The 15,536-nt window shown below is 31.8% G+C and overlaps 1 protein-coding gene across 1 annotated transcript; it reads left to right on the top strand.

Moving 5' to 3' along the window:
• The first annotated feature begins 3,292 nt into the window (after nucleotides 1-3,292).
• On the top strand, nucleotides 3,293-10,289 carry LOC145069416 (Major facilitator superfamily protein). Its single transcript, XM_079016340.1, has 14 exons — nucleotides 3,293-3,558; nucleotides 4,860-4,971; nucleotides 7,028-7,140; nucleotides 7,631-7,756; nucleotides 7,854-8,056; nucleotides 8,401-8,476; nucleotides 8,562-8,648; nucleotides 8,736-8,816; nucleotides 8,906-8,938; nucleotides 9,056-9,109; nucleotides 9,196-9,237; nucleotides 9,340-9,418; nucleotides 9,507-9,577; nucleotides 9,941-10,289. The coding sequence occupies exons 1-14, from the start codon at nucleotides 3,382-3,384 to the stop codon at nucleotides 10,031-10,033; spliced, it is 1,347 nt and encodes a 448-aa protein (XP_078872466.1). The 5' UTR covers nucleotides 3,293-3,381; the 3' UTR covers nucleotides 10,034-10,289.
• The last annotated feature ends 5,247 nt before the right edge of the window (nucleotides 10,290-15,536 follow it).

The raw sequence follows: 15,536 nt of genomic DNA, 5'->3' as shown, positions 1-15,536 counted from the left end.
GGGGCAAACTAACTCGATTGTATGTGTAACCTTAGGATAACCCTAAGGTACGATGATTGTGAGTATGTTCTCACCGATCCAATTCCTAAGATCAATGATTTCTCTACTAGTGAAGAAAAGGTTGCTCACCAGAAACACGTTAAAGAATCAAATAAGATTTCTTGCATCATGGCTACTTTAATGTCCTTGTATCTCCAAAAGACTTTCGAGAACTTGATCATATGGGATGAACTTGCAGTTGGCTGAAATGTTTCAACAAAGAGCAGGGAAAGAACGATTTGCAGTTATGATATGCCTAACGTCATGCAAATGAAGAGCTACATATACCAACTTGAGAATCTTGATCTTGTCTTTGTAAAGAACCTCCTTGTAGATCTTGTGCTTGGATCTCTCCCTAGTTTATATGATAACTTTATAACGACTTATCATTTGAATAATATGGATAAGACATTGATGAAACTCTACAACCTACTCCAAACTGCAGAAGTTGGTCTAAAGAAAGCTCCAGTCAACTCTCAAGTTCCAGTCCTTGCCATTCAAAATGGTAGTGGAAAGAAATGGAAATATTCCAATCCAAATGGAAAGGAAAAGCTCCGACTGCACCTTATCATTAAAGGGTAAAGGAAAAGATGAATCCTCTATTCCACCAGGCAATGATCCGAAAGAGGCAAATTGCTTCTACTGTGGCATTAAGGGGCATTGGAACGAAGTTGCTCTAAGTACTTAAAAGATCTCAGGGATGGTAATGTCAAAGCTTCTAGCTCTACTTCAGGTAGCTATATGGCCAAACTCCATAACACTACTACTTTAGGAAGGAGAGCATTTGTGTAAGTTTAGAAATCATGGGGGCTATTCTTATAAAAAAATAGCATGGACCGAAGTTATAATCATTGGTAAACCATAAGGACCATTTATGTAATTTTGTCGGTATGGATGGAGGGACTAATTGTGTATTTCTCCAAACCATATGAGTATAACCTATCAATATTTTAACTTAGATAGGAGGGTGTAGTTACCTTTCACCACTCATTTTTCTTTGTCATGTTAGCTTTCCATCCACTCATATTGTACTCACAAAAAGTTAGGAAATTGTCATCTTTTACTATCTTTTATTTATTTTTATTTTTTTCTAAAAATAATTATTTTATACAAATATTATACTCATTTCGGAAGAAATTAAAAACCATGAATTTTAATATATTTTTTATAATTTTTTAGTATGTGTATGTTTGTGTGTGTGTGTGTCTATATATATATATATATATATATATATATATATATATATATATATATATAATTTAATAAATATTAAAAAAACTAAAAAAAAAAAGACTTTAAGTTTTTGTCCAATGAGGAGATGAGAGAAAACACAGGGATGATATCACTCACCCCAAAACCGTATGACCTAAACCGCACCTAATATATAATGTTTCAAGATGCGGTTCCTGTTTCCATTCACTCTTCACACACCCATTCCGACCGGTCTTATGGACCAAACCTTCAAATTTGATCAACCTCACAAGTTCCAAAAACGTAATTTACTTTGAAAAAAATTATAAAATCTGAATAAAATATCATTCTAAGTTTCTAATATATTTATAGGTCAGATTTATCTTATGAGCCATCGTAAAAAACTATATGCAAATAAAACGGTTAAAAATTAGCTTCTCTAAAGTTCTTGCATTACCTTGTAAGCTACGTCCCCGGTCTATTGCTTTTCACTTATTCAACATCACTTTGACTTCCATGTACCTTAAATTCACTTAAATTTACTATATCTTTTTCTCAAATTAAATATTACATTCATTTTAACATAACAACTAAGTTAGTAATAATATTTTGTCCCCAATGATTAAGTCATATGATGAGATAAATGTGTTTATCTAAGTACCCGCTTTATCCTTTTAAATAAAATGTATATATTGCAGCAAAAGTATAAAAAATAATAAAAAATTAATAGTTCTATTTGGGAAATGGTCTGCAATTGTGGGCATATAGTCATGTAACCTTCCCTTGCTGTCAAGTAAAGCATAAATTAACCATGCAACCTTTATTCTTTTTCTTCCCTTTTGCTCTATTGGGTAATACTTCCTCTATATTATTATTGCTCCACAAACACATCAATTAAATATACAAAATTGATAATCTAATTTGCTTTTGAGAAAAAAAATTATATATAATCAAGGATGTAAAAAATTTGGAGATAGTTAGCAGGTTAATAAAAGTCATAATCTAGTGTTTAGACATATAAGTCACGAATCATCATACATTAAGTCTATAATCGATGTCGATGTTGACGTGAAAAGAAACAAGAAAAATGTTGTGTTGTCGATTCTAAGAAAGTGGATAGAGACAAAAGACATGATGAGAAGCGATAACTTGCTTTTTCTCTCTCTCTCTCTCTCTCTCTCTCTCTCTCTATATATATATATATATATATATATATATATATATATATATATATATATATATATATATATATATATATATATGTCTTTAATTTCGTATTTTTTCACCTTTTATTGATTATTTGACTTATGTTTTGACTTTTTTTTAACTATATTATTCTTATTATTTACTTGGTTGTCAAAATTTGACCGATTAGGATCAAGGCCAACTTAGATGACCAACTAGCACTAATTTTTACAACACTGAATAATAAATAAAATTAATCACAATTTTGACACATTAAGAGCTAGAATGATATTGATTTGGAGTTAAAAGTAACTAAAAAACACTTTACAAATAACGTACCCTTAGTTATATAAAATATTTGACTATCTTAAATGGGACAAATCAAATATTCATTTGTATCAATCGACCTAGAAATGTCAATAATTGGTCACACCCAAAGCCTATGACACGGGATGTGTTTATTATATCTTTCAAAACGACTAATAAAAGACTTTTAATACTTTACTACTCATACATTTATGTATATTATTTATTTTTTCACGTTTAAACGTTTTATTTGATACATTTTGTCATCAAAAGAATCTTTAATAATACAATTCCTTTCTACTAGTTTAATTCATGTTGACAGATATGCAACATGAAACTAGAATCATCAAACGTAAGATTCAAAAGGTATACTGATCTTGGTCTCTTTTTGTAGGTTTGCTAAATCATGAGGGGTAGTATAGTAATTTTACCAGAAAAATAGGAAAAGATTGAGTGGGTATCTTGACACAGTGAGTAATTGTAACTTGGCTTGTGAGACTCATTTGCTTAATTTCATACATTAAATAGTGACATCTTCTTTTGGATAGTATATAAAGAGGGTGGTGTAGGCTTCCACATTAAGCATTGCTTCCTTTCTTTCTCCATTTACACCACCACCACCACCACCATCTCCAAGACTTCACCACCACTAGCACCACCATGGCGGAGAAGACAGTCTTGTCCTCAGGGCTGGGCCACCTTTTCATGACGGTGTTTGTATTCAATTTTGCGAATTACATGGTGGTTCCGGCCATAACTGACGTCAGCATGGCTGCACTTTGTCCCGGGGAAGATGAGTGCTCATTGGCGATTTACCTCACCGGTGTTCAACAAGCGGTAATTAACAAGTTTAATCTATTTTTTTTTTGTAGTTTATGAATTATCTGTTAGTTTTTTCCTCCTCTTTTTTTTTTTTTTTTTTTTTTTAATTATTTTCATGGATAATGTAAAGCGGTTTTGTGTTATAAATGTATTCATTAATTAAAGCTTAAAGAACTAAAAACAAACAAATAAATAAATAACAATACTTTTGATATTTTTTATGTGTGTGTCTCTTTGCTTTTCTCGTCCAAAATGCACCGGTTACTTCAAGAAGAGTTTTGTTTTGTATTTATACTATAAATTGAATTAAATTTGTTCGATTTCCATTTGATTTTTGTATTTTGTGTTTTGACGCCGTTTGTTTGTTTTTTTTTGTTTTTATTTTTTTATTTTTTAGATATCTTACTTTTTATTTAAAAATGGTCAAATACATTCATATATTATGGATAAGGAGTCAAACCTATATACTCATTTATTTACAAGACTAGATCAATGAGTTTAATAAAAATCATTAGAATTTTGTAATAAAAAGTTTTGTTTTTCTTCAAATACTTTCCCATAAAGAACATTTATATAATATTATGTTTTAAATGTGCGCAAAAAAATTATTCTTTTTGGACGTAAATATGTAAAGATTGGTGCCAAAAATTAATGACATGAAAATTTCACAAATAGTCAATTTTTAATTAAACTTAGCATAGTTTTATATAGACGAAATGTAAAATCAAAATTAATATTTTATGAGTTATAACCAAATAAGAGATCTAGTTATTATTTAAATTTTTATTATAAATTTATAACAGTGCCTGAAATTAATTTTCATGTATATTTTTGTGTGAACTTACATAAATGACAAACTTAAGATAAATTGATAACATAAATACCAATTCAACTTATTTTGCTTTATGACACAACAATATCATTTTTCTATCATGTTTCTTAGTTACAATGCACCATTATAACTTTTGTGAAAAAAGTCACTAAATAATTAGATATTTATTATATTATTTTTTACATCCTCACTTTGTTGCTATATAGTAACTATCAATCTATCATTGATCATTTGATTGCTCCTATATTAGTATGTAAGCAAGTATTTGATATCTAGTGGTTATAAGTTTAATATTCAATATTCAATATTCAATACTAACAAAAACATGTTAGTTTTTTCTTTTTTTAAATAAACAAGGCATAACTTATTGAAAAAAAGGACATGCTAATTACTTTGTATTCAAAAAATCAAAGTTTTAGTAGGAACAAGAAAAGATAGCAAAAGTGGTGATGGTGTTAATGTATGTATGTACGAAAAATGACAGATTACAGGGATGGGAAGCCTAGTCATGATGCCATTGATTGGAAACCTCTCGGACCATTATGGAAGGAAAGTCATGCTCACTCTTCCAATGCTACTCTCCACTTTACCTTTGGGTATATATCTTGTCTCTCTTATCTTTATATTTACCATCATAAATCGATATCAACACCAAAAATAACACATCACATAGTATATATTCTTACAAATTACATAAAGTTAGATATTCTAAATGTTATTAATTTAATTTTTAGGTTAACCCTCTTAGTATATCGAACAGGGTTACTTAAAAGTTACTATATAATGATTTTATTTTATAATCTTAATAAAATATAACTTTTTCTTTTTCAGAAGTTTTGTCTTATTACAATTCACAAAATTTCTAGTTTGTTTATTAGTATTAACAACGTGCTATTTGAGTAGAGTCGATTTATATTATAAGAAGCATAATGTATATTAAATTATTAGTCGAGGACGTTAAATAAAGTGTTTATCTAATCAGATTTGCTTTTACAAAAAATAGGTGTGATATGTTTTGGAAATAAAAGTATTATTGTAAAAAAAAAGTTTTGAAAAGAAAAGCAAGTGTCATGTTGTTAATGGGTATTGGATTTTAAAATTTATATAAAATATCTTAACAAAAAAAAAGTGAAAAATGGTTAGTGGAAACCTAGAGATACCGGCATCTTGTAACATAGTGGGATTTATATTGTCACTAGAATGGACAACTTTTCTTAATGTCTTCAAAACATGCATCGTGTATTATAAGATTGACAAATTAATGAGTTCCACAATTAATATCAACATCTTCATCAATCTTCATCAATCAGAAAGTATTATTGTAATTAAGATATATTGCAAAAGAAAAAAGTTACATTTAAAAAAAAACAGTATTTGACATTTATGTGTGGAATTTATATCATTTATTTATATGGTTGATCATAAAAAATGAAATATATTGATTTGAAAACATATAATACCCTAAGCGGGCAAAATAAAAAGATTTTTTTTCATATGTTCATAATCCTTTACATTTATTTATATGAAAAAGAAGACTTACCAAATCATATTAACTATATCATGTGAGTTAGTTTGGTCAAGTTAACTAACACAACTACTTAATATAAATAGAAAATTGGGAAAAACTGATAGAAAAAATATCACAATTAATCATTATAGATGTTTTATAGTATACACTTTAAGTAAAATAAAACAAAAACTATATAATTAATTAAAAAAAAGCTTTTATTAAAAAGGTACGAAAATAAAGTTACAATTTTATCTTTTTTTGCTTTTTTTTGTTACATCATATTTTGGTAAATCCTTGTCTAATCGGTGAATTCCCACTTCTTTGTTTTTTTTGTTTTTTTTTAATCAAAAGAAACGTCTTCTCCCTACTTTTAAGTTTTTACACATTTAGAATAGTTGAAATGCTTCTTTATTCCTTTTTTATGTCATCACTCATCACCACCCAATCCTAAAGTTTTGACAAATAATTAAGGCTGATGGACCCATGTATATTGTGATGTGACCAATTATCATGTTTATTATACATTAATCTTACTCAAATTATTTGATATATAACTCATCATATGATTGGGATTTTCTCATTTTATTTGAATATGCAATTAAAAGATATGTAAATACGATGACAGTTTTATCTATTTTATTTGTTGAATATGTAAAACCAAATATAGCGTAAATTACATTTTGGTCTTTGAGTATTTTTGTTTTTGTAATTTTAGTCGTTAACAGTTTTCTCCTAGAATTTTGGTTTTTATTTGATGTTTTTGTGACAATTGTTGTATTAGTTCAAAATAAAATGATTATTTTTGGTCCTTAAGCATAGATGATTCTAACCAATTTGGTCCAAAAAGTGAAGTCGTTTTTCTTAAATCAGAGATAAAAGAAATGTTAAAAAAAGTTCAAATAAAGACAAAAATCATAGAAAAACCTTTTTGAGACCAAAATTAAAATAATTCAACTATATTTAGAGACCAAAATGTTAGAATGAAATAGAAGTTATATCATGCAAAATGATTGGTGTTTGTTTTTATAGTATGGTATATATAATAATGAGAAATGAATCACAATTAAGAAAAATAAATGCGCAAATGCATGAAGTATGGTGTACATGTTATTCACTAATTCATTATTTGATGGGTAAAACAGTAATTTTGGCATACAGCAGAGATAGGAATTTCTTCTACGCATACTATGCGCTCAAGACCCTCACTTCCATGATTTGTGAAGGAGGTGTCCTTTGTCTGGCAAATGCATATCTGGTAATCATCTATCATCGTCTTGTACTTTATGCATCTATATTTGTACCTTATCAATCTTAACGTTATTTTTTAAATTTTAAAAAAATATTTAAATATATTCTTAACTTATTGAGAATTTACAAAATTTCATTTATATTTATTATCTTTCTACAAAATTATCTTAAATCTTTTTGTTACGAAAACTTTATGAATTATATAAAACCAAGTAGTATAATATAGTTGAAGGGGATTAGAACACCATTTTAGTTATTACAAAATGTGATAAAGATGCTAGAAAAATAGACAAAATAACCTTTCGTCTTTCACAATAATTTACTACAATTTTGTATTTTATTTTATTCCACATTAAGTATAGGATATAAATCTAAATGTCACTTAAATAGTTAGACATTATATTTTTCATTCATTTTATGTTTAAAATCAAGTTAATTATATTGTTATTTTTAGTTTTTATTCGTCTTTTTAAACTTCTAATTTTGCAAATATTCAGGCGGATAACGTGCCACTGTCACGGCGGGCCACGGCGTTCGGAATCCTCTCCGGCATATCATCATGTTCGTTCGTTTTCGGCAATCTCTCCACTCGTTTCCTCCCCTCCGCAGCCTCCGTTTTCCAAGTAATCTAACACTCTAAAATAGATATAACTTCAGTTATGATTAAAATTATCGATGAATTGTGCTATAAAGTATATGTATATCGGTTGTTTGTTTTAGGTATCTGCGGCGGTGGCAATGGCTTCTGTAGTTTACATGAGAATTTTTCTTCCAGAATCTAGTATGGAAGCGGCGGTGATCGCCGTTTCATTGAAAGAAGAAACGGTGAATGATTGTCTTCTCGAAAAAGGATGTACGAACAACCGCCCCCCTTCCCGTACAACTCCTTCTTTGCACGATTCAATTGCTTTGTTGAGGAGTAGGTATGTGAATTTTGCTCTTATCCAGACAATCGCTAATTATAATTCCCCAATTTTGGAAAATGGTTTCCAAACTTTACAAGGAACTGGTTCTAAATTTGTTTATACTCCTCAAAAAGTAATTCAAATTGATATCTAATCTGTACTATACGAGAGTCTTCTTCACACATGAAATGCCCTACCATTTGTGCACTTTGAGACGAATATACCTACCGTTTGTGAACTTTGAGACAAAAATGGAAAAACTGAATTCTTTCTTTCTTGAATGCTACTTTCACCTACCATTTGTGAACTTTGAGACGAAAATGGAAAAACTGAATTCATTCTTTTCGGAACGTTACTTTCAGCTGGACATTTTCACAAGCAGCAATCGTGGCATTTTTCAGTAGCCTTGGTGAATTAGGCCTTTATTCTGCACTATTGGTACTTCATAGTTCATACACCATAGCAACAAACTGCTCTTCTACTTTAAGCTTTTTCATTAAGCATTCTTTTCTGTCTCCTGCAGTTCTATTTGAAGGCCGAATTCCATTGGGATAAAGACCAGTTTGCTGACTTGTTGATCATCAATGGTATCGCAGGGATCATATCTCAAGTATGCAATTTATAATTAGGGTTCATGAATCATGACTACTTTCACATGCAAATATTATAAGTATAATCTTGTTTTCAACTCCTGCAGATGGTTCTTATGCCCCTGTTAGCTAGAGTAATCAGTGAAGAAAAAATTCTTTCAATTGGACTCATCTTTAACTGTGTACATGTAAGTAGATCTGTAATTATATATATTAATTTCAACAAAATTCACATGACTAATCTTGATCCCTCATATAACTTTGGGTTTAAATGCAGATTTTCCTTTACAGTGTAGCTTGGTCTTCTTGGGTATGTACTTGTGCTTAACTATTATGAACAAGTTCTTTTTTTATTACACTTTTGGGTGTATGTTTCAGTTTTACTAATGACAATTATTAATATTATTTATTTTTTTGTATCAAAAAGGTTGTTTATGTGGCAGCCATGTTTCAGATTTTGGCTGTTTTTGCTGGACCAAGTGTGAGTTCCTTGTGTCTGTTGTATTTATTTATTTATTTATTTTTTGATTTTTTTGTTATCTTATCAAAGATTTTGATGTTTTTCAGTTGAGAAGTATTGTGTCCAAACAAGTAGGTCCTACTGAGCAGGTAATCTTAAGCGTTTATATATTATATTTAATTAAAAGTTTTTCTTTAATTACGTCTTACTTCTAGACAGAAGGGTAAAATGGTCATTTACTTTGTTTTCAGGGAAAGGCACAAGGGTGCATTACAGGCCTATGTTCTTTTGCCAGTATTGTTTCACCACTAATTTTCAGCCCTCTAACAGGTGATTAATTTTTTAAGAATAGTAGCATACATTATTTTTTTTTTAATAATTATAACCGAAACTAATGAATTTTTATGGTTTTATACAGCTTTATTCTTATCTGACAATGCTCCATTTGAGTTTCCTGGTTTTAGTCTTGTGTGTGCTTCATTTGCTGTGGTAAGAAATATTTTCTTTTCTTAATTGATTTATGTGATAGTTTTGACATTTTATTGACCATAATCGGATATAAAAATAAATAAAAGAATCTCAATTTTATGTTGGGTGTTACATCAAAATCACATTCTTTATTCTGTTGTGCATAAGAAAAAAAACCTCAATAACTACTTTCTATTGAAGGCTAAATGACCATTTTACCCTTTTGTTTGACATTTTATTGACCATAATTGGGTATATAAAGAAGAAAAAAGATTTTTCGCTTTTATGTTGGTTGTTACATCAAAACACATTCTTTATTCCTTGTGCATCAAAAGACCTCAATAACTACTGTCTATTAAATGACCATTTTACCCTTTTGTTTAGATGATTGCGTTCATCCAGAGTGTCATGATCAGGGCCCCACCCCAACCTGTTCCAGATTCAAAACTTGACGACTCTGCCTCAGTGGAGGCTTAAACTATTCTAATCATGGTATTTTGTTTGTTGGCTTGGTATGGTGGTGTATTTACTCTTATACCCTTTTCTGGCTAAGTACATAGTAAGGGCAATTACGGAAATGTTGGTTTTTCACAACGTGAAGTTAGCTACAAGGTAATGGACAAAAGTTCCATTTTTAGGGGTAGTGTATATGAATATGATGTCTAAGTTGGTATTTTAGAAGTATTTATTTGTAGTAAGATTGTTAATATATATATATATATATATATATATATATATATATATATATATATATATATATATATATATATATAGTATGGTTATGGTTAGGGGGTAAAAGTGTCAAGTTACCACTTTTGTTACATATTTCTTGTTGGTGTATCATGTCTGTTGTGGCTTTAAGCCTATATATGTAACTTATTTTTTTTTTTTTTTTATATAATGAAGAAATGCAATGTCACTTTACTTTGTTTTTTTGTATGAAATTTGAAGTGGATTACCATCATGTTCATATATTAGTTTACATTGAAGATTTAGCAAAAGTAAAATATTATGGAATGGAATCATAAATGAACGGAATTATCAACAAGGTCTAAAATGGATCATTATATTCCATTCTCATATTTAGTTGTCTAAAATGAATCAAATAAGTCATTCCATTTAGGGATGGAAATTTCACCCAACCCGATGGGGAACCCGGTTTCCCCGCCCTAATCAGGGACGGGTATTCCCCGCCAAAACGGGTACCGGGTACGGGTACGGGGATAACAATCTCCAATCCGTCCCACGCCCGCTTTGATGACTATATTTTGAAACGGCAAATCTAACCTACTCCTAAACTACTTTTTATATCCACCTATGTCCACGACAAGACTTGAACCCTCAACCTCAAGAAAGGAGGGCAACACCGGATACCGCTGGGCTAAAAATTAGACCATCAGAGATAAAGTCCGTATATCAAATTATGTTTCCTATTCCAAGAGTTCGTCAATCGTCACTTCGTTCAACGATCTATATACCAAATCGTCACTTTTCGTTTTGATGCTTGTTAAACTTTATGATTGATGTAAACAAAATTTGATTATGACATATGGTATTGATCGCTTATTAAGCTTGATTTTTTTGTGTAAATTGAGTTTATTATGTTGATAGATTGGGGATGAGTCGGGGATGGGCTCGGGAAAAACTCAAAATACAAAGGGGAGATGATTTGATTCCCCGCATCCGTTGGGGATGAGGATGGGGATGAGGATGGGGATGGGGACGAGGTTAGACACCCGGGGATGGGGACAGGGAGGGTCAACCCCGCCTCAAACCCACCCAATTTTCATCCCTAATTTCATTCTAATATTATGGAATGAACACTAAGTTATATTAAAATGAAAGATAAAAATATAATTTTATATAAATAAAGTTTAATAAAATAAAAGTACATCGTTAAATAAATTCCATATAAACATATTTTATATCGTTTAATCCAAGGTATATTTATTTGCCGTTCAAAAATAAATAAATAAATAAATATTTAAAAAAGTAGTTTTCAATTAAAAAAATAAATGCACGAAATTTTACATTTGAGTAATATAGTAAAAATATTTTTATTATTTTTGGAAAATAAAACAATTTGATCAAAATTTTGAATTGAAGATTATATGAATAAAACAAAATCTCTCCGATGAAATAAAAGTTAGCTCAAAAAAATAAATCATATTCCATCTAATTAGCGCAGAAGAATGATTTTACGCATCGTATGAGATCTATATGATGTTGCAAGTATTCCATAACCAATGTTTCTTTTCATTCTTTTATAATAAACAAACAAGATTTTCTTACGTTTCGTCGTGATGGTACAATATATTTCAATATTTGTATTAATACTACCTAGAAAATTGAAATCTTCCATTAACATTACAAAACTAATTAAACTTTCATAGTAAAAACTTATAAATATTAATAAATTATTTTAAATAAATTATTAATTAAAATATTTTTTAGTTATATAAAATTATAATTGTTGATTTAAATAAATACGTGACCTTATAATACATATTAATTTTATTTTAATTTTTATTATAATTTATTTAATTTAATATAATTAGAGTAAGAAATTTAAAATTTAAAATTTGAAAAGGAGAATCAGTGTGACATGTCATTAATTAGGAGATATAATAGGATGACACGTGACAAAAAGAAGAATCAACCTATTTTTTTATTAAAATAGAAAGATGTTTGGTTTGTATATGTCATATTATTTTGTCTGTAAATTATTGCTTATTATATACTCCGTCTGTCCCAAAATTATTGTCCACAGATTAAGAAAACATTAATTACCGTTAACTTTATTAAATGAAATGACAGTCTTACCATTTTGTTGCATTTAGTTCTAGTGTAGTTGCATTTAATTTCATGGTAGTTTAACTAATAATAAGGGGTATTTTAGTAAAAATGATATTTATTTTTAGAAGTAGGTTATATTTTGGTACAAACCAAAAAGGAAACATTGACTATTAATACGAGACGGAGAGAGTATTATATAAATACATACATGAATATAAATTATACATACTTGCAACAACATCATATCCCATGATTTTATTACAATGGGTTAAATCATCCTTCAATGGTTAAATACCCCTTTAGTGGCCCTTACGTCACTTATTAAGTCCTTAATTCCAAATCTAATATTTTATTGTTCTAAAAATATGCTTTGTAACACCCATAAAATTAATGAAAAATTTAAACTTTTTAAAACTAACCAGAAATCATATTTGTTTACAACATAGTTTTCAAAACATGTTTAATATCAGAGTTTTTCCAAAATCATAACATAAAAAAGGAGGAGGTGCACGATAAAGTCTTCGTCTTCCCATAATCATCTGAGGTACCTGAAACATAACCCAAAATTGTAAGCCCAAAGCTTAGCGAGTTTTCCCCAAAATACCGATACATAACAAATAGCACAAATATAATGACAGCATGCAATGGGTCTACAGCTAACAGACTGGATTACCCCTAAACCCACAATATAAGTCTAGCTTGCCCCATTGGCCCACATCTTATGTTTGGCTTGCTCCCCAGCTCGATCAGTCACCGGACCAAATACCACTAAGCCCTCAGTACGAGTCTGACATGCCCTTCCCGGCCCTCAGCTCGTATTTGGAATGTTCATGAGTCCTCAGTATGACTCTGGCATGCCCTCCCTGGCCTTGAGCTCATATTTGGCATACGCCAGGGTTTGTTGGCCTACCGCCTCAATCTCACCGCTCATCAAGAGCCTTTGTACCTACGGCTTACAGCCGACCCGCACCGGGTATCTTGGCCTACCACACAAAGCGGGACCGCCTCAACCCAACCAATCACAATATGTCGACATATAAACAATCAGGATCAAGTAGGCACATAATACATGCAAACAACAATCATACAACTTACTACTGCCTACTAATCCTCTCACATCATACAGTCCCACTACCAGCTAACCCCCCATAGAACGCGTAACCATAAGTAACCAGAGGTGAGATAGCCACCCCAAACAGATGGTCCTACTCAAGCCACAACCAAACAAGGAACAGGAAAGAGAGCCTAGACCAAGAGTTCTCGGGCTATCCTATATGACCATCGACAGTCCCTAAGGGCACTCCATATATGATCATCAGCAAGCACATATAACATATGGTCCTACAGGTTATTACCACAAAGCAACATACTCAATACCAGGAGACAAATCTAACTGATCACTACAACATAGCAGCATACTCGATACCAGAGCACAGATCTAACAGATCACTACAACATAACAACATACTCAATATGAGAACACCTATCTAACAGATCATTACAACATAGCAACATACTAAATATCAACAATCCAAGAAATGCATGGTCGTATATACTCAGAGGTGAAATAGTCACTCGGACAGGTGATCCTACTCTAGAACCACAACCAAACAACGAACAGGTAAGAGAGTTTAGATCAAGAGTCCTCAGTCTATCCTACATGACTATATACAGTCCCTAAGGCATCCCTATACTAACATATAACCAAAACTAGTGGGCCGACATTGGTGCCTTCGACCCACGGGTACAGTAAGGCGAAACTCACCTGGGTATGCGCGTAGATAACCACTCTAGCAATGAAGGACTCTACCAGCTTTAAATCACTTCCAAACACCTACAAGAAGATACTTGAGTCAATACCTAATCACAGGTCATAGTCACTTACAACAGTGACCACCTCACATGAAATGACGGTTACGGTTTCATATAAAATGACGATTAGGGTTAAGTAAGAACACTTAACCCATTAAGGACTTAATCACTTAAGGATATGACTGATTAAGGTTTGACTTAGTCATTCTCGGGTGAAATAATAATCTAATCAATGGCCTAAATATGTACCTGATCATTGTCCAAAATTGAGCTTCCCGATTTTAGGGTTTTATTTACATAAAATGATAACTCGGGTTAGTGTTCCACACTTAACCCCTTAAGGACTTAGTCCATTAATTCCAATATTGTGTTAAGTTAATTGTAGAGGATTATTAACTATTATTTTTAAGTTTAATTAATAGTTTTACTGTTGGTCCCGACCAACTCCAAAATTAGGGTTTCTTGATATTAGGGTTTTCTAAACCCTAATTAGGGTTTCTAACTCCTTAAGATAGATAATTAGTTAATTATATATATATATATATATATATATATATGTGTGTGTGTGTGTGTATGTATGTGTGTGTTTATAAATCGGGGACCACCCACTGCCACCTCGGGCAGTGGTGGTCGGCGGCGGTTCATGGTGGCAGGAGGTGGAAACCACCATTGTTATGGCGGGAGTTATAAGTTTGTAGGTCCAAACACACACACACACACATAAGCACATAGCCACCCAAGGTGGCAGCTGGTGGCGACATGAGGTGGTAGTGGGGGGGTTCATTTTCCGGCCAAGGGTTGCTCATACAACATCACACCATAATATATGCTCACACACACACACTAAATCACACACACGACCACCTCAAAGTGTGGCTGGTAGTGGCAGAAAGGGCAGCAAACGAGTGGCACCCACGATGGTTGGATGCCATGGTGGTCCTCCTCACGAATCCAACCACAAAACTCCCATACACACACATCCATCTTGTTACAGCAGCAACACACACCCACTTTGCAAAACACAAGCACATCCACCTTTTCACGGTGGCATGCGGTGGATGAGGTAATTGGCAGCAACACACGGAAGCCGCTCGGAGCAGCGGCGGCAACAACGTCGTGATAACAGAAAGAGGTAGAGAAGAGAGAAGGTGGACGACTCCTACCGGAAACAGCAGCCACGAACGTGCTTCTTCCGATCGTCCATTGCCACGACGTCTAATGGCAGCCTTCGTCTTCAACACATGAGGTACAACGATGGATGTTCAGTGGTGCAAGGCAGTGACGAAGAGGTTGGCGACGTTAAGGGGGAGGGGGGTGGCGGCGGCGGCTGGAAGATGGAGGGATAAGGTGGTGGTGGCTAAGAGATTGTAAG

Source organism: Lactuca serriola, chromosome 8 (assembly GCF_051521515.1).
Source record: "Lactuca serriola cultivar US96UC23 chromosome 8, Lser_US96UC23_V15, whole genome shotgun sequence".
Lineage (NCBI taxonomy): Eukaryota > Viridiplantae > Streptophyta > Magnoliopsida > Asterales > Asteraceae > Lactuca > Lactuca serriola.
The sequence above is the reverse complement of the archived record's forward strand: the minus strand, read 5'-3'. Positions and strand labels throughout refer to the sequence as shown.